Source organism: Heteronotia binoei, chromosome 5, assembly GCF_032191835.1.
Source record: "Heteronotia binoei isolate CCM8104 ecotype False Entrance Well chromosome 5, APGP_CSIRO_Hbin_v1, whole genome shotgun sequence".
Taxonomy (NCBI): Eukaryota; Metazoa; Chordata; class Lepidosauria; order Squamata; family Gekkonidae; genus Heteronotia; species Heteronotia binoei.
The window spans coordinates 140,903,499-140,930,570 of record NC_083227.1 but is presented as its reverse complement, the minus strand read 5'-3'; the positions used below and the strand labels follow the sequence as shown (position 1 = coordinate 140,930,570).

The 27,072-nt window shown below is 45.4% G+C and overlaps 1 protein-coding gene across 3 annotated transcripts in view; it reads right to left on the bottom strand.

Annotated features, from left to right (window-relative positions):
- Window positions 1–18,138, bottom strand: part of NDFIP1 (Nedd4 family interacting protein 1) — a 56,972-nt gene extending 38,834 nt beyond the window's left edge. For 2 of the 3 annotated variants that reach the window (XM_060240525.1, XM_060240526.1), the window contains exon 1: window positions 17,723–17,938. In XM_060240525.1, the coding sequence (XP_060096508.1) occupies window positions 17,723–17,797 (75 nt within the window). In that variant the 5' untranslated portion in view covers window positions 17,798–17,938. Of the gene's footprint in view, window positions 1–17,722 lie in introns of all 3 variants that reach the window. The other variant, XM_060240528.1, reaches the window with a different exon arrangement.
- Window positions 18,139–27,072: the final 8,934 nt, after the last annotated feature.

Here is a 27,072-nt window from a genome sequence, read left to right as displayed (position 1 = left end):
ACCAGACTCAAAATCTGTATCCCAAAGTGATACAGGAAATTCTCCCAATGTCCCAATCATCATGACTATTTCCAGGCTTTCAAGATGTTATTTTATTAAAAGCAAACTATGTATTCAAAGATTTTAAGGCTCAATTTAAAATCTGCCTCATCTGTAATGTTAATGGACAAGGCACAAGGGTATCCATTTCTATAATCCCTATTATCTAAAATTCTACTAACTGCTCATTAGCACAACAAATATCCATATGCTGGAAGAACAAATGATCAGTTTTACATAAACAAACGGTGCTTTGATACCTAAAACTGGCATGTTTTCTTTCACTTGTAAACTTTTTTTAAAAATGTTGGCTACAGATTATTGGATCAACATGGAACAAAACGGCAACCCAAAGGTTGGATCCCACTGAGGATTTCTGCAAATGGAAAGGGGGTAATTTGCATGGTCTTGCGCCCATGCTGTTCCCAGGGGTACCCTGTCAGCCAGAAGCAGTATTTGGGGAGGGGGAATCTGGGATTTCAGTGGTAGTCACACTTCCTCTGCAAATTTATCAGAAAATCTAAGCTTTGTTTGTAAAACTCAAGATAACCACATTATGTCTTTTGCTTTTGTGACTGGCCAAGAATATTTATTTTAAAACATAAAGACTGGAACACATATATACTAAGTTTAAACCACATCAAATTTTTAGACCTAGGGCCCAGAGTCATTTATAGCAAAAATAGGTGCACTGTCATTTTAAGTAGGTTTAATGTCATCTCTAGGTTACAAATGACTGAAATTTACTCCACACACAAAGGCTGGTATAAAACAATTATAAATCTTTTTTAAAAGATTGGCTATATTTATATGCCACTTTTTCTTTTAAAAGTTCAATATTTTGGGTTTGGGGAGGGTTTTTTTATAAAATTGATGTTAATTTCTGGCACCAAGCAACTCCACATCATGCTGCGCTTGAACAGCCAGGGGCTCCTAGCTAGATGTTGTATCCATTTACTGAATTCTGCACTTAGCTACATTTTGCGTAGCACTGAGCCGCCTGCTGCTGTCTCTTGCATTGCTTGATGCCTTGCCTCACTTTTGTTAAAAATTCTGTACTTGGGTATAAACTGATGAGAATCATGTATCTGATGAAGTTCTGACTGCCTCACAAAAGGCTATGTCACAATCTGTGTTCCCTCTATGCTGAGTTAGCACGAGATAGCTCACAGTTTTCTGTCCTCCAGCTCACAAGTTTTTGCCATAGTTCAAGAAAGATGGCCCCAGAGCAAACTAATTTAGCCAAATCCCTCACTCACAACTTTAATGCTAGCAGCTCATGAAGTAGAATTTTTGCTCACAAGATGCCACAGTTTAGGAGTATTCATCACAATCAGGGTTTCTTTCGATCAGGAATGCACAGGAACGCGGTTCCAGCTGGCTTGGTCAAGTCTCCGGCTCAAAAAAGGTCTCCAGCAGAGAGAAGGCACAAAGCAGCCACATACTCCCCACAGCAGTCATTCCCATCCCCAAACCCCACCATCGTTAGGATCCACCCTCCAAATCTCCAGGTATTTCCCAGCTCAGAGCTTGCAACCCCTAAGCCCCATAGAGCTCAGTGAGATTTCAGAGAAAACCTGTGATTGCACTGTAATACTATAATATAGTGGGTTCAGAGCATTGAGGAAACGAGGTAACAGTGATAACAGCTTTTTATTAGAAGCAGCATGGTGAGGGCCGCTCCAACAGAGACTGGGGAAAGGGCCTACTGGCCAAACCTATATACAACTCCCGGTTCCCGTGCAAGCATGTCATTGGTTCATTCAAACAGGTAGGGGGCCTGTGATTGGAGTAGGGCAGCAGGTATTTGGATCCTACTGTCCATTGTTCCCAAGTCCTGCTCTCCTGGCTCCAATGAGCCTGGCAGTAATCTATACTTTAATCCTATACGTAACAACTACCTATACGTAACAAATACCAAGTACATGAGATTTTTCTTTTGCTTACTCATGGACTTATAAGGTAAAACACTGGCAGCAAGTGCCGGAAGATCAGCGGGCTGGTAGAAGGAAGCCCGAGGTTGCTGCCATTTGAATACAGGCCAGAAAATGAGCAATTGCACATGCCTGACTGGGGGCAAAAGAGCGGTGGCCAGCAAGAGGATCAGGAGAGACCCAGCTGGGTGCAGGAAGGATGAAAGAAGACAGTGTGAGTTACATGAGGTAGGGAAGCAGGCCTGTAGCTACAGGGGGGCTCAAGGAGCTCCATGCCCCACCAATCAATTCCCTGGGTAATCCCTATGGCCCCACCATCGCTCTTCCTCTCTTTCCTCCCAGTGGTTTTTTTCACCACAGTGGCATTTTGCTTCTGGCTTCTTTTTTTTTTGCCTGGCGTTGTGAGGAAGTGGCTCTGTGCAGCATGCCTGGACTTTGCAGGGCTGAAGAGGAGCAAGAGGAAGAGGTGGTGGGGCAGGTGAGAAGCCTGGCGAAAGGAGGGGAAGTGATTTGTGTGTATCCTTGTTGAGGCTCAATGGGTGACTGGGGCAAAGAGGAGCAAGGCTGGGCTTGGAGATCCTGTGCCCCATTGAGCTGGGCCAGGCAGCCCTAGTTCGAAGACAGGATGTTTTCCTTTGGCCTTTCCTTGGGCAGAACCTCTTCTGCTGCTGCCCGTCCCTGTAGAGATGGCATAAGGCTGGTGGCAGGCATGCAGGAGCCTTGCCAGGAAGGCAGCCAGCATCACCCTTGTGTTTCTACACTCCTTACTTGACGAGCCCAGCATGACAACTGCCACCAGCAGTGGGAAGAAGGAAGGAAGAATCTCCTCTTCTGGAGTGCCAGGGGAGAGGTAAGGAGGGTGTCCACAAAGCAAGGAGGAGGAGGGCTGGCATGTGCATCCTGGCATGCGTAGGCACAAATGGCACCGATGCTACCTTCCTCCCATCCAACTGGAGCTTCAGTCCCCTGGCTGCTGCTGCTTTGCTTGCTATTTGCCAAGGGGCTCACCTTGTCCTCCCACCCTGTTAGGAGAGGATGGCTCTCAAAGCCTCCGGCTGGGCCACAAGCTAGTGCTCTCAAAAGTGAAAGTGCTGCAGGTCAATACTGCCATCCTCCTCTTGGTTAAGCACCCCTGCCATATCCCGGGGCCCTGCAGCAGCCCTCCTTGCACCCAAGGGGTTTGCCCTGCTGCCAGGGGGGAGAGCAGTTTGTTCTTTGCTATGGGAAGGGGGTTGTTGGTGCCCCCCCCAAAAAAACAAAAACAAAGTCTCTGTGCCACTCCAAAATTGAAATCCTGGCTACACCCAGTCCAATGAAGCCTGCTATTATCATTCAACTGCTATTGCCGTGTGGCATCTATTGCCATTTGGCATATAAAGTTTATATCTCATGTACTTAGTATTACATTTTATGGCACACATTTATGTCAGATCCATCCCTCATAGCAAATGAGTTTGATACCTCTGGGAATTTTCTGGTTAAAAACTTTGCTAAGGAAACAATAAATTCCGTTTATGGCATTTAAAACCTGCTTTGTGGGCTTTTCATTAGGTGTTGGATTTTTCAGCTTCCCTTCTTAGGAAAAGAAATTTCTGGACTCATAATGCTACCAACTGAAAGAACTGCATAAAAGGTGTTGGGCACTAAAATGATTTCTGGCCCATTTTTCTCTCCTGTGCTTCCTAGTGAAAGCTTTCCCATTCTGAAAGATTCACCTTTTATTTTGAAGAGTATTTCTTATTGGGTTTCTATCACTACAGGTATTCAGTCAATGAAAGAATGCAGAGGTTCATTTGCAACTGCACATGTATTGATTCTGAACAACACTGCATGCCTACTTCCTATGTCTACCACAAAAGGCTAGATTATTAATTTCCATTACTAAATCATATATTTTAATGCGTGAAAAAAATGCTGAACAATCCCATAGCAACAATGCATGAGATAGCCTCTAAACTGTAGATACCACCCCTCAATCTCAACCTGTTGCTATGGCAACAGAAGGGGAATTCCATGGTCTCTAACAGGTAAACAGAAGGACTGCACTAGCATTTCATAACAAAATAACATGTAATCCATATTTCTCAGTCTATATAGTGTGAATACACCACACTAATTACTATATAATTAACTACTCCTTTACTCAGAACCATATATACTCACCAAAGGGGTTTGGCTGTTCTGTGCTTGCTTATTCCTCGTGGCAGGAGCAAGGGTCACCTAGGTCTAGATTTCTCTCCAATGCTTAAAGCTAATGATTGACACAACCACCCCCTCACATTGTTCATTAGACATTTCATCCAACAGCTGTATTGGCATGCACTGTGTATTCTCTGCCTTGGGTCTCAGTGAGAACAGTGGACAATAAGGTTGCCAAGCCCAATGCAAGAAATATCTGGGGACTTTGAGGGTGGAGCCAGGAGACTTTGGGGGTGGAGCCAGGAGACACTAGGGGTGGAGCCAAGATCAAGGCTGTGACAAGCATAATTAGGTTCCATATTTTCCATCTTTCACAACAGAAATTAAAAATGCAGAGCAAGTCTGCAAGCACATCACTGCTCAGACTCCTCCACAAAATACCACCTTTGTATATTCACTTCCAAAGACCACTACAGATATCAGAGTCAGCCCATTAATAGGACAAATCAACCTTTGAGAACTGATCCACCCCTAGCCCCTCCCACTGGGAAACAGGAACTCCTGTTTCTTCAGGCTTTTCTAACCCACTATTAGGGGGGGGAGGGGGGACCATAGTGAAAGCAATATGTTTCCAAACTATTCTAGTAATACTTAGTTCTAGGCACTAACTGCCATTCAGTGTGAAATCTGTAACCTGAGATGAGCTAACAAATGTCAAATTTGTATCAAATTTAATAAAAATAACAACTCTGTTTGGGAGGCTCAAATCAGGAGCAGCGACGCTGCAGAAGCAACTGCGCAGAACCAAAATGTGAAATATACGGTATACTACACAAGCACTGCAGTTTGTGTAATGCAGTCAGTGTAATGCAATGGACATGGACCCTGTGATATCCAGGTTCAAATGCCTACTTGGGCTAGAAGCTCTCTTTCTCTCAGCCTAACCTATTTCATTGCTATTACAGTCCTAATAAAGACTTCAGGCTTGTTAGCAACCCTAGATCACAGTCAATACAGATGGTAGGCAATATGCAGCTATGAGGCTGTATTCAGAACACTATCAAATTGTTTAAAATGCCCCCAAATCCAATCCCACTATGTGCCAAACTAACAGTGCATCCAGGGCTTTCTTTGTAGAACTCATTTGCATATTAGGCCACACACCCTGACATCACCATTGTTTTGCATAGGGCTTTTTGTAGAAAAGGCTCAGCAGGACCTTATTTGCATATTAAGCTACACCCCCTGGCACGAAACCAGCCGGAACTGTGTTCCTGTGCGTTCCTGCTCAAAAAAAGCCCTGAGTGCATCCCTAACCAAAGTAACATCCCTCTAAGGGCTAACTAAACTAGCTATGATGACATCCTTGTGGCAGCTTCAATGATGCCATTGTGATTTTAAAATACCACAAGGGCCCAATACTGAACAGGCCTGCAGCATGATGCTCTTGTTTCTCCCCCACCCCACCCCGCTCAATGCCTTTTCAGTTGATGAAACAGCTGCTGCAGTGTGGGTGGGTGTGGCTGTTTCAACAATGAAAAGATGCTGGGAGAAACAAGAGTGCCTCAGCTGCTGCGCTATAGCCCGATCAGGATCATGCCTTTGCAGCATTTTTAAATCACTTTAACATGGCAATAAGGAGCCCCGTGGCACAGTGGTAAAGCTGCAGTACTGCAGTCAAAGCTCTCTGCTCACAACCTGAGTTCGATCCCGGTGGAAGCTGGGTTCAGGTAGCCGACTCAAGGTTGACTCAGCCTTCCATCCTTCCAAGGTAGGGTTGCCAAGTCCAACCCCAGAAATATCTGGGGGCTTTGGGGGTGGAGCCAGGAGACTTTGGGGTGGAGCCAGGAGACACTGGGGTGGAGCTAGGGGGAGGGGGGGAAACAGTGCCAGGGAGCGTGGCAAGCCACCCCGTCTCGGAGCGGGCAACGCCGCTGCCGCCTCTTCTCCGCTCGCCGTGGCTGCTCGTCCGAGATGGGCTCAGCCTGGGCCCATCTCGGAGGAGCAGCTGCAATGGGCGGGGAGGGGGCGGCAGCGGCGCGGCAGCCTCGCCCGCTCTGGGATGGGGCAGCTCGCCATGCTCCCCGGCGCCGTTTCCACCCCCTCCCCCCATTTCCATTTTTTTGAGGAGCGGGGGAAGAGGGTGGAAATCCTGGGGTCCCCCGCCAGGGCGGGAGGGTTGGGAAGCCTATTCCGAGGTCAGTAAAATGAGTACCCAGCTTGGTGGGGGGAAAGTGTAGATGACTGGGGAAGGCAATGGCAAACCACCCCGTAAAAAGTCTGCCGTGAAAATGTCAAGATGTGACATCATCCCCGAGTCAGAAATGACTGGTGCTTGCACAGGGGACTACCTTTACCTTTAACATGGCAATGGCACCCCTGTGGTGGCCACATATAAACATCACATCAAGTTTTGCCCTAATGTTATTAAGTTTATTGTTGATGTTTTATATTGTTAAATTTAAAGGTTTTATTATTATTATTGTATGTTTTTATAAAATGTTGTTAGCCGCCCTGAGCCTTCTGAGGTGGGGAGGGCGGGATAGAAATAAAATTTATTATTATTATTATTATTATACATTGAAATCAATGGATTCAGAAGGATATAACTCTGTTCGTGATTTCACTAAGTCTCAAGGTAACATCTGGACTGTATTTTGAAAGCTCCAAGCAAAACAATACACCTTTATTATAAATAAACACATCACAGTTTTGAGCCTGTGGGGTTAATGTACTCAGAACTACACCAAGTGTGAAGTGAAAAGACTTATCTTCCTTCTAAACTATGTCATTCAGTGACAATGATCACTTGCTCTGAAATACCACAGAATCAAAATGTCATGGGCTATCAAAGAAGTGCATGTCTACTAGCTGTGACTTGTCATTTGTCACACACACATATATTTTGACACTATGAGGAATTAAAGATACATGCCTTTTTATAGTACCTATCCAAACAGCCCTGGTTTATGTTGCACTTCGCATACAACAAAGCCTCCAAAACATGACTTCTGAGTAAAATTAATCCCTTCCCAAAAAGCTGAATCTAACTTTTGTTTGCAAAGCTCAATTGAATAAAAGTTTGAAACCACTGAGCAAGCAAATTGTGTAATTAATTATTATTCGTTCAACAGCAACAATCTGCTCAACGGACACTAACAAAAAGCCTGTCTCAAAATAGTAGCTTTTTCAGTCTAGGAAAGAGCTCAACAAACATGTAAAACTAAATTAATTGTATAAAACCAAAAAACCATTTACATTCTCCTCTTAGAAATCCTTCCTCACATATGAAGAGTTTGGTTTGCAAATTAAAGATTAAGAATTAATGTAGTAAATCTAAGGTAGATCAGAAAAGATCATCACAAATGACTACACCACAACAGGAAACTTTACTGCAGGCTGTACTCAGTAGTGACAATCAACTAGGAATCTCCACTCACTTTCTAAAAAACACTGGGTGAGTGTCAGAAAAGGTGTGTGCAGACACCATGATATAAATGAAATGAAATAAATAAATAAATGATGCCTTCAGGCCCAGGGCTGGGCCTAGGGTTTGTGGTGCCCCAGGTAGACTTGATGGCGGTGTGGCCCCACACCCCTCCCCTTTTCTCTGCCTGCCTGCACCGCGGCCCCTCCCTTACCTTCACCTCCCCTCCCTTGTGTTATTTGTGGTGCCGCAATTCCAACAAAGGGAGGGGGAGTGAAGCCTCATCCCGCACTCTCTCAAGAGAGAACGTGGTACTGCCCATTGAAGTAGCAGGTAAGGAGAAGGCTTGCATCGCTCCTCTGAGCACGCCAGGGGGACGGTGGCAGGCGGGCCACCTTCCACCCCTGGCGCACTCAGAAGAGTGATGCCAGCCTTCTCCTTACCCGCTTGGACGGGCAGTACTGTGTTCTCAAGAGAGTGCCCAAGGAGGCTTCACTTCCCCCTCCTTCTGGAACCAGAAGGGAGGGGGGAGCGAAGTCTTGTCAGGCACTCTCTTAAGAGAGAACGCGGTACTGCCTGTTGAAGTAGAGGGTAAGGAGAAGGCTGGCATTGCTCCTCTGAGCGCGCCCTTGGGGAGTGCGGAAGGTGGCCTGCCCCCCCGCTGCCATTGCTGCTGAGGAGAACCAGTGAGCCGGCGGACAAGCGGGAGGTGAGGAAATTAAACGTTTGTCTGGGGTGCTGGAGAGAGCCCAATTCAGTGCCCCCCTCCCAGTTCCCCCAAGCAAATGCCTAATTTGCCTAGTGGGCGAGCTGGCCATGCTCAGAACTCAAGTCAGGGACCCCTATAGGAAACTAACACTTTAATTAGAGCATAAGCTTTTATGATCTAGATCAGGGGTGTCAAACATGCAGTTTTGGGGCCGAATCAGTCCCCTGGAGGGCTCCTATCAGGCCCCCAAGCAACTGACTGTCATCTGCTTCCTATATCTTGCTTCCTTCTGCATAACACTTTAGCTTTGCAAGTCTTGCTCAATTGCACAGGAGGTACAGAGCAAAACCTCTATTTTCTCCATTGGCTGAGGTTCCTCCCTTGGGGAGAAGGGGGGAGGGAGAGCTTGCTTTGCCAGGCTCTCTCAGTTGCACAGCAGAGCTACTGAGCCAAGCCTTTCTTCCTTCTATTGGCTGAAGGAAGGAAAAGCCAGCGCTTCCTTTGCCCAGTTCCCTAGATCCCATGGGAGAAATATAAAAAAGGCATCTTTAAGACCAATGAGTGCTAACGTTTTAAGCATGTTTTAATTTATTTATATATATATATATATATATATATATATATATATATATATATATATATATATATATATATATATATTTGTGTTTGTCTGTGTTCTTTATAAAATTTATATCTCTGCTACCTACTCTTAAATAGGTACACACAGCCTGACATGACCTGGCCCAACAAGGTCTCATTTATGTCAGATCCGGCCCTCATAACAAATGAGTTCGACACCCCTGATCTAGGTGCATAAAATGCTATGCTTAGTTGCACATTATACGGATCCAGGATTTTAATTACACTGTAGAGTTGCCAGGCCCAACTCAGGAAATATCTGGGGCTTTGGGGGTGGAGCCAGGAATATGTGACAAGCATGACTGAACTCCAAAGGCTGTTCTGGCCGTCTCATTTAAATGGACCACAGTCCTTTTGAATGCCTTCCCTTCATTGGAAATAATGGGAGGATAGAGGCACCTTTTTGGGGCTCATAGAACTGGGCCCCCTGGTCCAATCTTTTTGAAACTTGGGGAGTTTTTTGAGGAGAGGCACCAGATGCTATGCTGAAAATTTGGTGACACTCCAAAGCCCCAGATAACCACGAATCAATTATATCCTATGGGAATCAGTCTCCACAGGGTATAATGAAGTTCCCAATGGACATTCAAACCCCTCCCCCTGCTTTCTCATAACCCTGAAGCAGGGAGAAGGCCTCCACACCAGGTCTCCTGTCCCCAACCAGGGATTGCCAACCCTATTGCACTGAATTACTATACAAAGCATATGTGAGCAGAAGATCCAGCCTAGAGTACAGTCCATCAGTTTGACAAATTGAGTGGTGTTGTTGCCGTTTGCCCCATGAAGAATTCCATCTTTAATTGTTTTTAGCTGCTTTTAATTTCTGGTTTTACTCCCAGGGTCACTGACTTGTTTTATTGCATAGTAGCTGCCTTTGGCAGCTTCAAATGTTTTGATTTTTTTTTGGTTCTGTGTATTTTTAGTTTGCTCTTACCATTTGAGTGCAAATGGGCACTTACAGCTTGTGCCCCACTTTGGAGGAGTACTGTTTTAGCAGGGGAGTAGTGTTTTGACTGTTATCTGTTCTGCTGAGTGTTTCATATGGTTTATCTGGTTTTAAATTATTTGTAGACAACATTTTGTATGTTTAAGTACACAATTCCTCTCCACTGGTTGGGGACTACTCCAACTAGCAATGAACTAGTAGCTAGTGATATCTTCTGCAGTGAAAAGAGTTAAGAGTCTAGTAGCATCTTTAAGATGATTTTTTTTTTAATTCAAGGTATGAGCTTTTGTGTGCATGCACGCTTCTCCAGAAATAATGAAATGAACCATCACGTTATATGTAAATTTGCTGTCCAGCCTCTGTCTATGTTTAAATGGTTTTCTATCATTTCATTATACGTGAAGAAGCGTGTGAGCACACAAAAGCTCATATCTTGAATAAAGCTTTGTCGGTCTTAAAGGTGTCACTGTTCTCTAATCGTATTCTGTTGCTTCAGACCAATATGGTTACCACCTGGATCTGTCTTACATAGTGAGTTAGCCACTCACAAGGATCTTCATTATACAAATCCAGCATGAAGCTGCTGACCGGGAATTCATATTTAATGCTATCAGCCTTGAGAGTAGCTAGCACATTACAGAAAGCAGTTGCTTCTCTTTAGAAGTTTACGTACACTCAGGGCCGGCTCGCCCACTAGGTAAACTAGGCGGTTGCCTAGGACGCCGGGAGCGTGGGGGGGCTGAATTGGTTTGCCTGCCTCCTCCCCCCGCTGCCAGCACGGTTACTGCTGAACCCTCCTTTCCCTTCCCTTCCCGTTGCCCCTCCCAGGCACAGTGCCCGCCCACTCCTACTCTTCCCAGCACACCGCCCATCACCTGTGCCTCCTTTGGTGCCCCGCCACTGCCCACCCCTCCTTTCCCTTCCCTTCGCACTCCCCCAGGACGTTACCTGCCACTACCCACCCCCCTCCTTTCCCTTCCCCTCCTTCCTGTTGCCTCCCTCCCCTCACTGCGCACCATGCCTGGGCCCTGCTGGTCGCGGTGCAGCTTGCCTCTTATTTTTTAAAGGACGCATGCAGGGTGGGGGGGAGGCGAAGGGAAGGAAAGGCAGGCAGCAATGGCGGGGTGGTGGAGGAGGCATGGGCAGCAAGCGGTGCACTGGGGGGTGCGACGGAGTGTGGTGCAAGGGGGCTCCCGCCTAGGGCGCCACACGCCCTTGGGCCAGCGCTGCGTACACTATACAATTTGTTTTACTAATTACTAATTAATATTAACTGGGAGTGGTACACACACTGATGGGACTTTCATTTTCCTGACTGGATCTTGTTTTCATAGGTGATCTGCAGAGTACTCTCCTGGACTGATGTCAAAGGTCAGTATTATTGACCAACTACCAAGACTACAAGACTGGGAAGACCACTGCTGTTCAGCAGCAACATTCATAAACTGATCTCTCTACCTTGGTGACAGAAGTGGTGACACTGGACACCCCCTGGAACAACTGGTTGTGTGTGTTTCTTCACTGTCCGCTGGTAAGCGCACCACCCTTCTCTTCCCCCACTTCTCTTCTAGTGGATAGTAAGGCAGAAGACACTGCTACATATCACTAGTCACAGTTCTGTCACCTGTCCAGTCAAGTAATGATGGCCAAGTAGCCAAGAGGAAAAAGCAGGTAAATAAGAAATGACTGGTTGTTTTTGCAGATGAGTAAGAAGCAATAGTGACTAGGAACAGAAGTTGTCATTCCCTTTCCTGCCTTCTCTCTGTGTCATGGCTATACCTAGGAGCCTGCTAGACAGCATTTTGCTGAGAATACCCCAAAATTAGAAACTGGCTTGACCATATGGATTCATTTTGTAACAACTAAGGGTTTGCAAAAAAAAAGGTCTTTTTACTAATTCACGTCTACTGGGCTGTCCCTATAAGATATAATGGAGAATTTCGCTAGCCGAATTATGCTGCTGCGGTGTGACTTGGTGAGTGAACTGAAGGCATTTAAACTTTAAATGCTTTCAAGTTCACTATCCGAGTCAGCAAGTGAAGCGAAGGCCATGGCTTGTTCCACCTCTCCCATTGGGTCTGCTGAACGCTCCAACAGTCTTTCACCCATCACCTGCCACAGCACAGTTCCTGTATCACATTTGGTGGGTCTACTCCTCTTTCCCGCCTGTTGCCTGCTGGACAAGACTACCAAAACGGCTGCGTGTCTGGAGGCTGACACTTCTCCTGCCACTGTTTCTCTTGAAGGCCTACTCCTCACCTGCTGTGATGCCTGCCTCTCCTCAGAAACGGCTGGCTATGCTCCGCGGCTGCCTCCCTGCCTACTGCCTTACCTCCCCTCTATGGCTCCGGTCGCCACAGTGGAGCCTTCCTCAGGCCCTCACCCCAACAAGTGCCTCTGTCTCCCTCCACTGGGTGTGCCACAGCCTACTACAGCCTCCTGCCCTCCCCTCCCCATCTGTCTATGACTCTGAGCCCGTCAACCCATTGCTGGCCTCAGGCACCTTCCAAACTGCTTTCAAGTGAGACAAGAGAAAGGGTTGGGGTTTTTTAAAGGATCCTGGGCATTACTGCCTGGCAGCAAGTGCCAGGCAGAAACGTCTGCCTTTCCTTTAACTCCCCCCGCCCTTTCCCTTCAACTTCCCCACTTCTGAGAGGTGAAAGACAGCGGGGGAGGGGTGTCACACAGCAGGGGATCAGGAAGGGCCTTTTACTGACTGCCACAACTCTGGTAAAGGGTCTTTATGGGAGAGCTCACAGCACCCACCCAATCCCTGTGTCTTCCTTATTAGCAGGTACCTTTTTATAAATATTTATAATCTGATATATGCCAAGAAAGGCTTTTGGGAGAGGCACCTTTTTAACTGCGACCGAAGAGACATGAGGAAGGATCCGGGCAATAAACAACAACAAAAATATTATAAAGTTCTCTAGAACAAGTGGATAATAAAAGCATTTAGTGAACAGCGGATATAGCAAATAGTAAAGGTTGGTGGAAATAAAAACCCTGATGTGTCTGACTAGATTTTTCTTATCGCTTGCTTGTATGATCCTTACCCTTTCTGATTCCTTAAATCTTCGGACCGGGGTGGGGTGGGGGCTGGCTGACTGACTTACTGGGTCTGAGAGGTAGTTACTGCTTCCTTAAGAGAGAAGGCATTCACCCCAGCTTTGAAATAGTCTGTGATGAGTCCACTTCTTTAAAAAGCCTACCTTCTACCCAAGAGAACTCAACAATTGTCAACAAGTCTCAAATGTTCCATTCTTGAGCAAGTTGATTGAAGGGGTGGTGGCTGGACAATTCCTGGATGAACCAAATTGTTTAGATCAGAGGTGTTGAGCTCATTTGTTATAAGGACTGGATCTGACATAAATGAGACCTTATCAGGTTGGGTCATGTATGTCACAAAATGTAATGCCAGGTAGCAGAAATATAAACTTTATCGGGCACAAACACATCTAAAGATTTTTTTAAACTTAAAATAAAACATGCTTAAAACTTTAGCACACTTGCAATATTTTGTTGAAAAGTCTCTGGTAACTGACACCTTTTGTTCTGCATTATTGCATCAAAATCAGGAGACAATGTCTGTGCTGTAGCAATTTTGAGTATGCTGTATCTGTAAGTTGCAAACCTACTTTTGATTTATTGACATTCAGTACAGAAAGCTCATGGTCAATGCTCTGAGCCTAAGACCCAGGAGAAGACAGGAAACGGCTGGGCATTTTGAGCTTTTGTACAATAAGCTGCTTTGTGTGCTGGTCAAGGACATGTGAAGGAACCATGGCAAAGACTGAGGGCTATGTGTTTGTCTACAAAATGATATCTTCCCCCGAAAAATTATTGCAACTCCTATGAGGCACTGCAAGAATAGACAGACAACAATGTATAGTGGTCAGTATTAGCCTACTATCTGGGAAGCCTAGGTTCAAAATCCCCAGTCTACAAAGGAAATGTGCGGGACACCAACTCTCAGCCTAATCCTTGTTGTTACTCCTCATCTAAATAGTTCACATTGCTTTCCTGCTGAGAAGGACTGGATCACGAGAACATGAATACAGTGAAAAGGGGGAGGGAACCCAGTTGCACCCAGGAGACCCCTGGCAAAACAAGTTTGTCAAAATGAGGAGGAGCCCTAGCCAATGGAGGAGCTTGACTCTAGCTCTGTTGTGTGACTGAGAAAGCCTGACATGGCTCTAGTTTTGATTGAGAGAGCTCTAGCTGTGCCAAGCTCTCTCAATCACACAGTAGAACTACAAAGCCAAGCTTCTCTATTGGCTAAGGCTCCTCCTCCCTTGAAGAAAAGGGGTGGGGAAAGAGGCAGAAGCTGCTTTGCTTGGCTGCACTGCACAGGAGAAATACAAAAATGGCGTCCAAAGGAAGAAGAGAGGAAGGAACCAGACAACAGCCACTTGCTTGTGGGCTTGATAGATGCCCTGTGGACTGCACATTTGACATCCCTGGTTTAGACCCTTCAAGTCTGGTTTTAGGCTGGTTAAAAGGGACTGAAACAACTTTGGACATCCTGGTGGATGACTTGCCTCAGGAGATGGACACAGGGAGTACAACTCTCTTGATTCTTCTAGACCTTTCAGCAGCTTTCAGTATCACTTATCCTAGTAGCTCTCTGGACTGCCTACCTAGACTAGAATTGAGAGACACCATTCTGCAGTGGTCCCAGTAATACCTGGAGGGAAGGTTTCATCTGGTGGTGCTGGGAGATTCTTGTTCAGCCCTTGGCCTTTAGGGTTCTGGAAGGTTCTATCTTGTCCCCTATGCTCTTTAACACCTACATAAAACCTCTGGGTAAGGTCATCCAAGATTTGGCTACATTGTGACCAATATACAGATGATGCTCTGCTCTATTTTACACTTCCAGTGACCCAATGGAGGCTATTAAGGCCCTGGACTGGTGCCTGGGGGCAGTTTTGGAATGGATGTAGACTAATAAACTGAAGTTTAATCTTGGCAAGACAAAAATACTACTGGTTTGTGGAAGGCCTGACCCACAATTTAAGGTGTCACCCATTCTGGACAGGGATGCACTCCACTTGAAGGAACAGGTCCATAGTCTGGGGATGCTATTGGACCCATGCTTACTACTGGATAAGCATGTGGCAGCTGTGGTCAAGAGGGCCTTTACCAACTCAAGTGATTAGCCAGCTGTAGTCTTTATAGATCCTCAGAACTTAGATCTACAGAAAGCATGTATCTTCATAAGCGACACTTTCTTTGGAAGGAGCGCAGGGAAATGACAGGAAGTGCCATGGAACCTTACATAGTACCAACTTTAAGAAGGTCTAATCACAGTTCTACTCAAGTCAACTCAATGGAGCTTCCTCCCAGGAAAGTGTCCTTAGGACTATTAGTTATCCTGAACTTTATCTCCATTATTAATCTAGTTAAATATATTTCATACATGGGAACTAAAAGTAACCCACCTACACTATTTTGATCAGACTGATTAAGTGTAGATTTTTAAACAAGTGGTAACTCCCTACAGTACTGGTTGTTTTTATTATATACCCACACATGGTTATAATTATACCATACGTCTGAACCCAGAAATCTAGCTAAACTTACCGTAGTTTATTCTATTTTGGATTACAGTGGGTACAGTTTAAGATTCTCCTTTCAGACATTGCTGTCCTAAAAGTTCCCAGTGGATAATATTTCTGCTTTGTAACCTTCCATTCAGAAAACAGATTTAAAAGTTCTCTATAACCTTATTCAAAAATGCCTTAATTATTCCTAACTATCTTTTTTTAAATATAAGCTACCCCTCCATAATGAGCGGTGGTGGAAAGTGCCATCAAGTCACTGCCAACTTATAGCAACCTCGTAGGGTTTTCAAGGCAAGAGACATTCAAAGGTGGCTTGCCATTGCCTGCCTCTGCATCATGGTATTCCTTGGAAGTCTCCCATCCAAATATTAGCCAGGGTTCAACCCTGCTTAGTTTCCGAGATCTGATGAAATCAGGCTAGTTTGGGCTATGCAGGTCATGGTCCTATGACGAGACTGGTTTAAAATTCATTTTTTTTTTAATTTTAAAACACCTTTTAATAGTAGCAACAAGGAAAATTAAAAGGCAAAAAAGATCCATGAAATGGTTAAATGCTGAGTTTTAATGGAAGAAAAATATTCAGCACAGAAAAATCTGTAGACTTATGAAAAATCTGTGTTCACAATTAAAAAAACCCCTCATTTGTAAATCAAGCATAGACACAGAAGGAACTTCATGAGCCATCCAGCTTATCACGATTTCATGCCACTATTCCTAGAAGACGTCCTAATCATTCCAGAAGTACTTTTTAAAGCCACTGTGATTTTGCAGCCTAATGTGAATTTTCATGTTGTGCTTATTTTTGAAGTGTGACTTTAGTCACACTTTCTTAACAATCTCATTTGTCACTATCTCCTCCACTGACTTCCCCACCAGTGTTTCATTTCAGATTCCTAGATCCCTTTGATTTCCAAACTACAAAACACCCACTGAACCCTAAAGATAGTCAGATAAATAAACTGACACATAGTGCAGTAATAGAACTCAGCAGGCACATGTGGGTTCTTATCCGAAACCTTCACGTAGTAGCATGACCTCAAAAACAGGCACATTAAATGAAATACTAAAACCGCACTCTTTAAATACTTTACTTCAAGTTCAACTTAATCTCTCTTAAGACAAACCAAAAGATGATTTAAGCATGCTGATCCAAAACTGACATACCCATATATGTTATATATGACACCTTCCTTCCCACCTTCTCTTTATGAAATTTTATTACAAACTTAAGTGCTGGACTTCAAGGATGTCTCTCCTGGGTGGGGTGGGGGCTTTCAGTTCCAAAACCATGAAGATAAAATTGCCTGGGAGTAGCTAGGATTTCTTAACAAGAATACAATAAACAAAAGAGGGAAAGCCCCAAGAATGGGAAAAGTGTTAAAACAGGGGAACTTGATTGCCTCCTGTATTTTTTAGATACTGGTTGTTTGACCATTTTCAGCTCTGCACTGACATTCATACTTGCTAAAAGCAGGAAAAGCAAATGAAGGAGAACCTACCCTTTTCCAAGCCTGATTATCCTACACAGAGTTATGTCCTACTAAATCCCTTGAAGTCAATGGGTTTAGGATGTTTTTGATTGCAATACAAGGCTGCAATTCCACACAAATCGAAGAAAGCCCTGCCAAACACAGTGGGGCTTGCTTGTGCATAATCACCCACAGGATTGTGGTGTAAACAGGTGGTTTTAAACACGTTTCCTTAAAATGTCCAAATTCCAGAGAGATAACCGTATTAATCCGCATCAGCAAAAACAGCGTTCTGGTACGTTACAGGCTAAGAGCAGTTTATTCTAGCGCACAAAGCCCTGTGCTAATACAAAACCGTGCCACACGACTCGGCGTTTTATCAAAACGTCGAAGAACAGCAGCAACCAAAGGAACAGAGAGAGAAACTGGGATGCTAGGTCTTGAAGCCCCTTTTATTTTTGTACATCTCAAAAGGAGGAAGTCGAATTCCTTCCAGCCCCCCCCCCCCTCGCAACATCGGGGAAGATGAAGTAAAACAGCTATAAAATGAAGGATTGTGGGAGATTGGCTGGGGCAAGGGACCGGAACACCAGAGGCGGACAAACAACTGAAAACGGCCTTTGTCTTTGCAATAAATAGGAACCGTAAGAAGAAGGACTCTTGTCCTGAGATGATGAAACAGAAAGGGCAGGATTAGGACGAGAGTCAAGAGGGCCTGCTGTCCTGAATGTCTCTCTCTCTCACACCCCACCTTCCCAGCAAACCTTCCCCTGCCCTCCCCCCAGACCGAGTGCGGCCTAAACAGCCGCGGCGCTTGCGTGATCCCTCCTGCCAGGTTCTCCGCACTTTCCCTCACCTGCTGGTATCGGCCGCCGCCGCCACCGCTACTGTTGCTGGCATCAGCTGCCGCCGCCGCCGCCGCCGCCGCCATGGCGTTGGGCAGGAAGGGAGCGAACGAGCTGTGGAGGGAGTAGGGTAGTGCCGGGCTCAGGAAGCTGGGAGACCGGGCGAAGGCCCCACTGGGCAGGGCTCCCGCTGATTCCCCCCTTCTCCGCTGGGCGCCGCTGATGTTCGACTTGGGGGCGGAGGGGACGGGCCACTGGCTGCTTCCACCGATGCCGCCTCAAGCTCCGGCCGCTCCGCTTCTCCTCCTCCCTCCGCCGCCGCTGCTGCTGCTGCTGCCTCCTCCCCGTCACACGCCTCCTCCTTTCAGCGGCCGCTGTGGGACGCCTCCTCGCTATCGTCAACGCGGCGAGGCCTAGCAGGAGAGCGATGCCGCTTTCCAGAGACAATCCCGTGGGAATGTGCGAACGCGGGATAGGGTCTCTGGCATTGCTATGGCATTGTGCATGTGTCACGTCTGTTTGGCTCTGCTGAGCTAGGGATTCTTTTGAAGCGTTTCGTGGTTTCTTGCAGCCACCTTTCTTACAGTGGGAAAATACAAGTGGCAACCAGAAATTGTGACTGTTCGTATCCGGTTCTTTCAAGGAAGACACGCCACTTTTAGAGTTCACATGAAGCTGCGTTTATACCAAATAAAACTATTGATCTGTCAAGGTCAGTGTTATCTACTCTGACTGGCAGCTGCTGTCCAGGGTCTCAAGTGAAGGTCTTTCACATCATCTGATTTTTTTTTTCTTCAGTGGAAATGCTAGGAACTGAACCTGTGATCTTCTGGATGCAACACAGTTGTTATACCACTGAGCCCACAGTTCATGTGCAACTTGCAAGGCTGCCAATTGTTGGAGTTTTGTTTATTTTAATCTGGTACCTGGAATCTCAAGGAGAAACCTCTGTGCTCTGGGAATTGCATCCTGCAGAACAAATGCTGTTTAGGTAAGATACACAGCTATTGTGTATCTTTACCATTCTCTTGCCGCCAAGCAATACAATCCATATATCACCTCTGCTTATCACGACTGATTGCAGGTTACACAAGGTTCTGTCTATCCTCCATGCGATTCAATCTTTGTGTAAAGCCCTTAGGAGAAATTATTTGTGGTTTTGAAATACACTGTCACCAATACACTGATGATAGCTAGCTCTGTATCTTTAACTATATTGTCTGATAGATCCAAATAGACAGCCGTGTTGGTCTGAAGTAGTAGAACAAAATAGGAGTCGATTGCACCTTTAAGACCAACTTAGTTTTATTCAGAACATAAGCTTTTATGTGCATGCACACTTCTTCAGACGAGGAATGAGGTACAGTAAGCAGAGCTACATATAGCCGGTAGGGTTTGGAATGCCAAGTGGTGCAAAGTTAAAAACCAATAGCAGAATAGTAAAATTAACAAATTCAAAAAACCTTTTATCTGGGTTGCCTTTGATCTGGGAAATAAATGCCTTCTTTTTGACCCAGGTTTATTAGCAATAGAATAATTAACAGGCATTCTCACATTCTGACATGTTACTGTTTTATGGTTTCCCACCCTAAGGCAGCCCAGATCAAAGGTTTTTTGAATTTGTTAATTCAGTGATGGAATCCAGCTGATACTTTCTGACCTGGATAAGAGCCTAGGGGTCATTCAGGACCCAACATTACTATGGGAGAGGCAAACTGGAAGAGCTACCAGAAAAGCATTTTTGCCAATTTCATTAAGCCTGGCAGATAGCTCCCCCCACCTTGACTCAGCTGGTCTGGCCACACAGATCCATGCTATGGTCACTTCAAGGCTAAACTACTGCAATGCTCTCTACATGGATGTGTCCTTCAAATCAGCTCAGAAACTCCAGCTGGTTCAGAATACAGCAGCTCTGTTATTAGTGGGTGCTAGACAGAACACACATGTCATACCCATCTTGCAGTCACTGCATGGACTACTGGTCAGTTATCAGATTCAATTCAAAATATTGCTTTTTACTTACAAAGGCCTTATTGGTTTGGAACTCACATACCTACAAGACTGCCTCTTCTGCTGTGCTCCACTATCACAACTTCACTCATCTAAGCAAGGTGTGAAGTTTCCTCTCTGCAAATGGATAAGATCAACAATTGCTGATCCAGATTCAGGATGGACAAAAGGAAATACTACTTTGCACAGAGAGTGATTAAAATGTGGAATTCGCTTCCAGAGGATGCAGTGATAGATTCATGGAGGATAGATCTATCAGTGGCTACTAGCCATAGTAAGTAAAGGGAATCTCCATGTTCAAAGGAATCAACCTATGAATCAGGGAAGTGACATCATCACTGAAGGGACGTCATGTGATGACACAACTGCCTGGGGGTGAGGTTCCTTGGGGGCTTCAACCCACCAGGGGAAACCCCACCCCCAAACAGTGATGTTGTCACATGATGTCCCTGATGCAATGACATGAATTCTGTTGCATATGACATCCTGCGCACCCCTAGACCCGCCCCCCACAAAAAAAAATCCTTCTGCCACTATTAATCTCTATGCCAGCAAGCAACATTAGGGAAAGGTCTTGTCCTCTATGCCCTGTTGTTGGTCCTTCAGATGAACTGATTGGCCATTACGTGAGACAGGATGCTGGATTAGATGGACCTGATCTGATCCAGCTGGGCTCTTCTTATGTAGAAACTCACTTCCAGAGTAAAGGGTAAACTGCAACCACTCCTGAGGTGCAGGCCTCATGCCAAAGATGTGGCTGTTTTGGTTGAATGTGGTAAATGTGGCTATTTTGGTTGAAGGTCATAAAGTATGGACAATGAGTACATTTAAGGTCCGGATGGGTTGCTATCACATTCCCCCTTAATAGTCTCTTTCTAAATCAGGGGTGGGGAACCTCTGTCCCGAGGGCCGAGGTCACTTGGTGTGACCCTCGGGGATTGCTGGGCCAAACCGAGCCATGTGGCAGCCTCGCTGGGGCCTGGCTGGCCAGCAAGGATCGTAGGGCCCAGCCGCGCTGTGCAGCAGCCTCCCCAGGGCCAGGCAGGGATCACAGGGCCCAGATGTACTGTGCAGCAACCTCCCTGGGGTCTGGCTGGCCGGCCAGAATTGCTGCAGGGTCTGGAAAAGTTACTGTCACAGTTCAGTTTGCACTTGATTATCCCAGATGGTGTGGCCTAATATGCTAATGAGTGTGTGACCTAATATGCTAATATTGGGAGATGTGGTCTAATATCCTACTGAGTTCCTGCTGGGCTTTTTCTACAAAAAAAGCTCTGGACCTAGGCATTTGCCTAGAGTGGCGCCCAGGGATATGTGTGTGTGTGCCAGATTAGGCTCTTCCCACAATTATTTGTATTAATTTTGCTGGCCTGAATCATTCTCCCTCAGCGGAGCACTGTTAATAATTTTTTATGGCCCACAAATGATATTCTAAATATCCATATGGCCCTTGGCAGGAAAAGGTTCCCCACCCCTGTTCTAAATTGAAAAGTCCCAGACTACTCAGCCTTTCCTCATAGGGAAGGTGCTCCAACCCCTAATCATCTTAGTTGCCCTCTTCTGTACTGTCTCTAGTTCTGTGATGTCTTTTTTTCCTATACAGTGATCAGAACTGTTCACCGTATTCCAAACGAGGCCACACCACATATCTATACAGGGACACTATATCAGGCATTTTATGTTCAGTCCTTTTTCTAATTCAAAGTAACAAAATAGTGCACTCTATGTTCTAAGATGCTTATATAATGAAATCTGTATTCTTATAATATGTGCAACGTACAAATAATCAATTATTATTATTATTGTTACAAATAAATAAGTTTAACAAACTGGAATTAGTGATCAACAAAGAACAGTCCATAGGAACATAAAAAATAATCTCTAAGGTATAGAGTCTGTTGCAGTTTGGTCCGTCTCAAGAAAACTATTGAAATGCTTCCATGCAGAAAAGAATTCTGAACAGTATTTCTCAGTATTTCTCTACACGATTTCCGGATAAATCCAGGGCCGTTGCTAGGCCTTCTGGTGCCCTAGGCGAATCACCCACTAGCACCCCCCATTATTAAAAAAATATATAAGGAAATTGAAGAGTGGCAAACTTTAAACTTTTCACATTTTTAATTTACTGATTTTTAATTTTAATTTTTCAAAAAAAATGTGATGTTATGAAAAAAAATTGTGAGAAGAAGTGCGTGCCGGCCATGTCAGGATGGAGGATGGCAGGATAGGATGAGGTGGGAGGCCAAGTCACACATCGGGGAGAGGGGGGTGGCTTGGCTTTGTTGAGGGCAGCTTGGTGATGGGAGAGGACAAGGTGACAGTGGTCAGGAGCCAGAGTCATGCATCGGGGGGGGGGGTGCCCAGTGGTGCCCCATAGGCCAGGTGGTGCCCTAGGCAACTGCCTACTTTGCCTACTCTCACGCACCGGCCCTGGATAAATTCACATTTCAGGAATCAAAGGCCTTGTTCAGGCTGGCATTGTAAGGAGGAAATATCTCCTTTGTATTGTAAACTTTACTAAGTGAGGTCCCAATTGCGTTCTTCAAAGTGGCAAAGCTCAAATCGTTCAAAGTCTCGGGTATCACCTCTCCTGTACTTGCCGTCTTCTGTACTTTTTCTAGCTCTGTGATGTCTTTTTTTCCTATACAGTGACCAGAACTGTTCACCATATTCCAAATGAGGCCACACCACAGATGTATACAGGGACATTATAATATCAGGCATTTTTTTGTTCAGTTCCTTTTCTAATCCATGCAATGGTCATTTCCAGGCTGGACAACTGCAACTTGCTGTACATGTAGGCTTCCCAACCCCCCCCCGCCCTGCCGGGGGACCCCTGGATTAGCAGCCTCATCCCCCGCTCTCCAAAAATGTGGAAGCAGGGGGGTGGGGAAACAGCTCGGTGTCTCTTTCCCTGCCTGCCTTCCTCCCTTGCAGGCTTTAGGCTTCTCCCTTCCTCCGGGTCACAAAGACCCGCCCACCGCCGGCCTGCTATTCGCTCCAGTCCGGCCTCCCTTCGCGAGGTGCATGCTGGGACTCGTAGTCCTTGCGTCCTCTCCGGCTGCCACAGGCGTCCCCTCGGGGAGTCTGGCCGGTGGAGGGGGGGGAGCTCCGCCCCCAGAGGACCATGTGCGTTTCTACCTCCGGAGGCTTCAGTCGCTGGTTGAAAGGCTTCCTCTTGGGATGGGGTGTCTGTGTTACTTTGAAGAAGTTGGCAGCAACTCGTGAGTAGAGAGGCCAGTCCCCCTTCAGTGTTGCCAGAAATGGGGGGGGGGGGAAGTCTGCTGAGTACTTCATTAATCTCTATGTGGAGATCGATTCTCATAGGGTATAATGGGGAATTGATCTGGAGGTTTCGGGGGCTCTGGGGGTGCTGTTTTTTGAGGTAGAGGCACCAAATTTTCTGTATAGTATCTAGTGGCTCTCCCCAAAGTATCCCCCAAGTTTCAAAACAATTGGACCATGGGGTCCAATTCTATGAGCCCCAAAAGAAGGTGCCCCTATCCTTCATTATTTCCTATGAAAGGAAGACATTTAAAAAGGTGTGATGTCCCTTTAAATGTGATGTCCAGAACTCCCTTGGAGTTCAGTTATGCTTGTCACAGCCTTGTTCCTGGCTCTGCCCCGATGGCTCCTGGCTCTACCCCCAAAGTCCCCAGATATTTCTTGAATTGGACTTGGCAACCCTATGTACATGGGGCTCCCTTTGAACTTGACCTGGAAATTGCAGCTGGTGCAAAATGCAGTGGCACATCAGCTGACTGGGATGTTGTTACCCCTGACAGAATAATAAAGTATTGTCTTTGATCTTTATTTGGGGAAATTAGCTTCAAATGGCGGAGCGGAGCGAGAGGAGGGATATAGCAGGGAAGGAGAGGTGGGGTGATACTATACCCGACCTTGGAGAATAATTCAGCCTGAAGATGAACGAAAGGAGGGGTGCATATGGAATGACCAGTGCTATACATGGAGGAGACCCGACATGGATCTGGGGTGCTGCTTTGTGAGTGGTCAAAAGGACACAAGGGACATGGCAAAAATGGAATGTATTTACAACTGAAAATGTATCCTTGGAGGTATGTTAATGTGGTTGGACTAATATGACAAAACTTGATGATTTTAGGAGATCTTGACAAAAACAAGGTTTACGTTCTCCAAGATGTTAGACAAAAAGAAGGATGCATCTTAACAGGTGTGATGGCAAATTCTATAGGGCGGTATTTACAACACGGTAGAGAGAAGGGTTCCTTGATAGCCTGGTTTGAAGAGAATTGCAGATTTAGACAAATATTTAGAAAAACTATTTGGAGGAGGAATGTACTAGAAATCCCATAGTACAGCAGAAGGGAAATTGGTTATGTTAATGCAGACAAACATTAGAATAGGTGTGTGTGTCCTTACCAGAGTGATGGCTAAAGGGAAGAAATACCATTAGTATCAGAGCATGACAGGAAGTTAACAAAACATAATCCATTCATACCATGGAAGATGTGCTAGAGGCAGGATCTTTTTATCTGTACAGCTTTTCTGACAATAGGTAGCCTCTTAGCCCATTAGAAATTGGGACCTTTGGATTATGGCAATTGCCCATCCTTTGTTTCCCGGAGAAGAGAGAAGAACGGAGGGAGGGGGAAGGAGCACAGAGGAATGATGCAACCAGCTTGTCACTGGAGCTTGTATCTCTCTCAGATCCATCAATAGCTCCTGGCAGACCCCCCATTAATGCCAAGCCTGGCTTTTCTGAGGGCACCGCTGTGGAGACTATCAGGGTGTCTCTAGTCACAGGGAAAGACCACCCCAGGCTGGAGGGCTGGCACCTTGGCAACAATGTCTGTGTGGGCACACATTCAGCCAGTGCTGCGCCAGCTGCATTGGCTTCCAGTTGAGTACCAGATCAAGTTCAAGATTATGGTAACCTTCAAGATTATATGGTCTGGAACTAACATACCTGTGGGACCTTCTCTCCCCATACATTTCCCGGAGAGCTTCAGAACAACATCTCCTTGTATTCCCAGGCCTCAAAGACATCTGTTTAGCCTTGACCAGAGCCAGAGCCTTTTCAGCTCTGGCTCCAGCCTGGTGGAACATGCTCCCGAGTAAGACTATGGCCCTGCAGGACTTAGACCAATTCTGCAGGACCTGCAAAATGGAGTTGTTCTGCCAGACCTTTGGTTGAGGTGATGGGTGTCTGGCTATATTGGCCACCCCTGCTCTAACCTGTCTATGCTGTACCAACTATGCGATAGGTGACAGCCTGGCCCACCTACTGATATACAGGTCTTAGTGTACTGCAGTACAGCCACGGGACTTCATTGACTCTGGTGGTTTCTATCTCACCACCCTGGTTAAACAACTAATTTTTAGGTTTTATTTTTTTTATGAAGAACTGTTTTTTATCTGTCCTATTGATCAACACCGAACTCTCATTTGCCACACTGTCACCCACTTATCCAATCTGTGGAGGTCCTCCTGGAGCTCTTCACAGTCAGTCTTGGTTTTCACCATCCTGAATAATTTTGTGCCATCTGCAAACTTGACTACTATGCTACTCACTCCCAGTTCCATATAATTTATAAATAAACAGTACAGGTAGTACCTAGGGTTGCCAATCCCCAGGTGAGGGCAGGGGATCCCCTGGTTTGGAAGCCCTCCCCCCATTTCAGGGTCGTCAGAAAGCGGGGGGAGGAGAGGAAAATGTCTGCTGGAAACTATTATTCCCTAGGGAGATTTATTCACATAGAAAATAATGGAGAATTGATCCGCAGGTATCTGGGGCTCTGCGGGGGGCATGTTTTTTTGAGGTAGAGGCACCAAATTTTCAGTATAGCATCTAGAACCTCTCCCCAGAATACCCCCCAAGTTTCAAAAAGATTGGACTAGGGGGTCCAATTCTATGAGCCCCAAAAGAAGGCGCCCCTATCCATTATTTCCTATGGAAGGAAGGAATTGAAAAGGCGTGCCGTCCCTTTAAATGTGATGGCCAGAACTCCCTTTGGAGTTCAATTATTCTTGTCACAGCCTTGATCTTGGCTCCACCCCTAATGTCTCCTGGCTCCACCTCCAAAGTCCCCAGATATTTCTTAAAATGGATTTGGCAACCTTAGTAGTACCTGCCAACCAAAGCCCCACCAGGTATAGTTCTAATCCACTTTGCTGAAACATGGGGCAAATACCATATTGTGGAATAGTGTTTAGCAGAGCCACAGGTGACACGGCAAATAGCCACATGTAACTACCTAGCCAGTGAATCACTGGCTTAGAGTGTTGGACTACATTTATGGAGACCAAGACGTGTTCAAATACTATAAAATTCTGGCAAGTTACACTCAGCCTGACTTACCACACAAGATTGTTGTAAGAATAAAATAGGAAGGATTGTGTGATAAAAATATGCTAGATAATAGGTATGTATGTGTGCAGCAGGGTGAGAAAAAAATGAATTGAATCAGTATTTCTGTCCACAGAGTCAGCATTTCATTTATGTCAGTTCTTAACATGATCATCAACTCCAGCAAAATTTGTAAGATATTCCTGTTTTAATTCAATTGATAGCCCACCCATACATGGGCTTGGGAAGCAGGTAACACTTTGGATACTGCAATACACGGGATTCCCCCCACCCCACATTTCCAATTTTGTTTGTTTTTATATTAGTTCTCACTTTGTTAACACAACACTGTGGTTGCTACATTTTGTAGATGAATTACAGGCAGCTACAGCAGGCATTTAAAGTATGGTCATCTGGGTAGTCTTATACTTGACCTGAAGAGACTTGTGTTAGTCAGCATTTCTCACCTAACCTCATCACAGGGTTATTTTGAAAATACATAAGAGTGGCCATCTGCACTCAAGCACAGGAAGAGGGAAACAAGAATACTTTACCAGGACAAATTGGTCCAGATAGACCTATGATGGTTACAGAGGCACTGAGATATCTCATAAATAAAATCATTTTTCCTTCAATGGCTCATATGATTGGCTATATGCAAAGGCATCAGTAGTAGGAAACATGATTCAAGATACTAGCAGGCCTAGAGAAATAATATTTGGTTTGCGATGCCACAGTCAGCTACAGGAAAAGTGGGTAAGATATATTATGTATTAAATAAAAACAAGATGAATTATTTTAGTGGAACGCAGACTGCATGTGCTAGGAAGCTGTTTCTTGCCAACTGCATGTAGAAAGAATTTTAATAGGATGCCATTGGGGTATACAATGTTTTAGTTCAAATTGTTTTTACTTGTTTTTAAATGTATATATTTATTAATCCATGTTGTACGCTGCCCAGAGCTCAGCACCAGCTGGGATAGGGCAATTCATCAAGTTGAATACATAATAAATGATAATAAA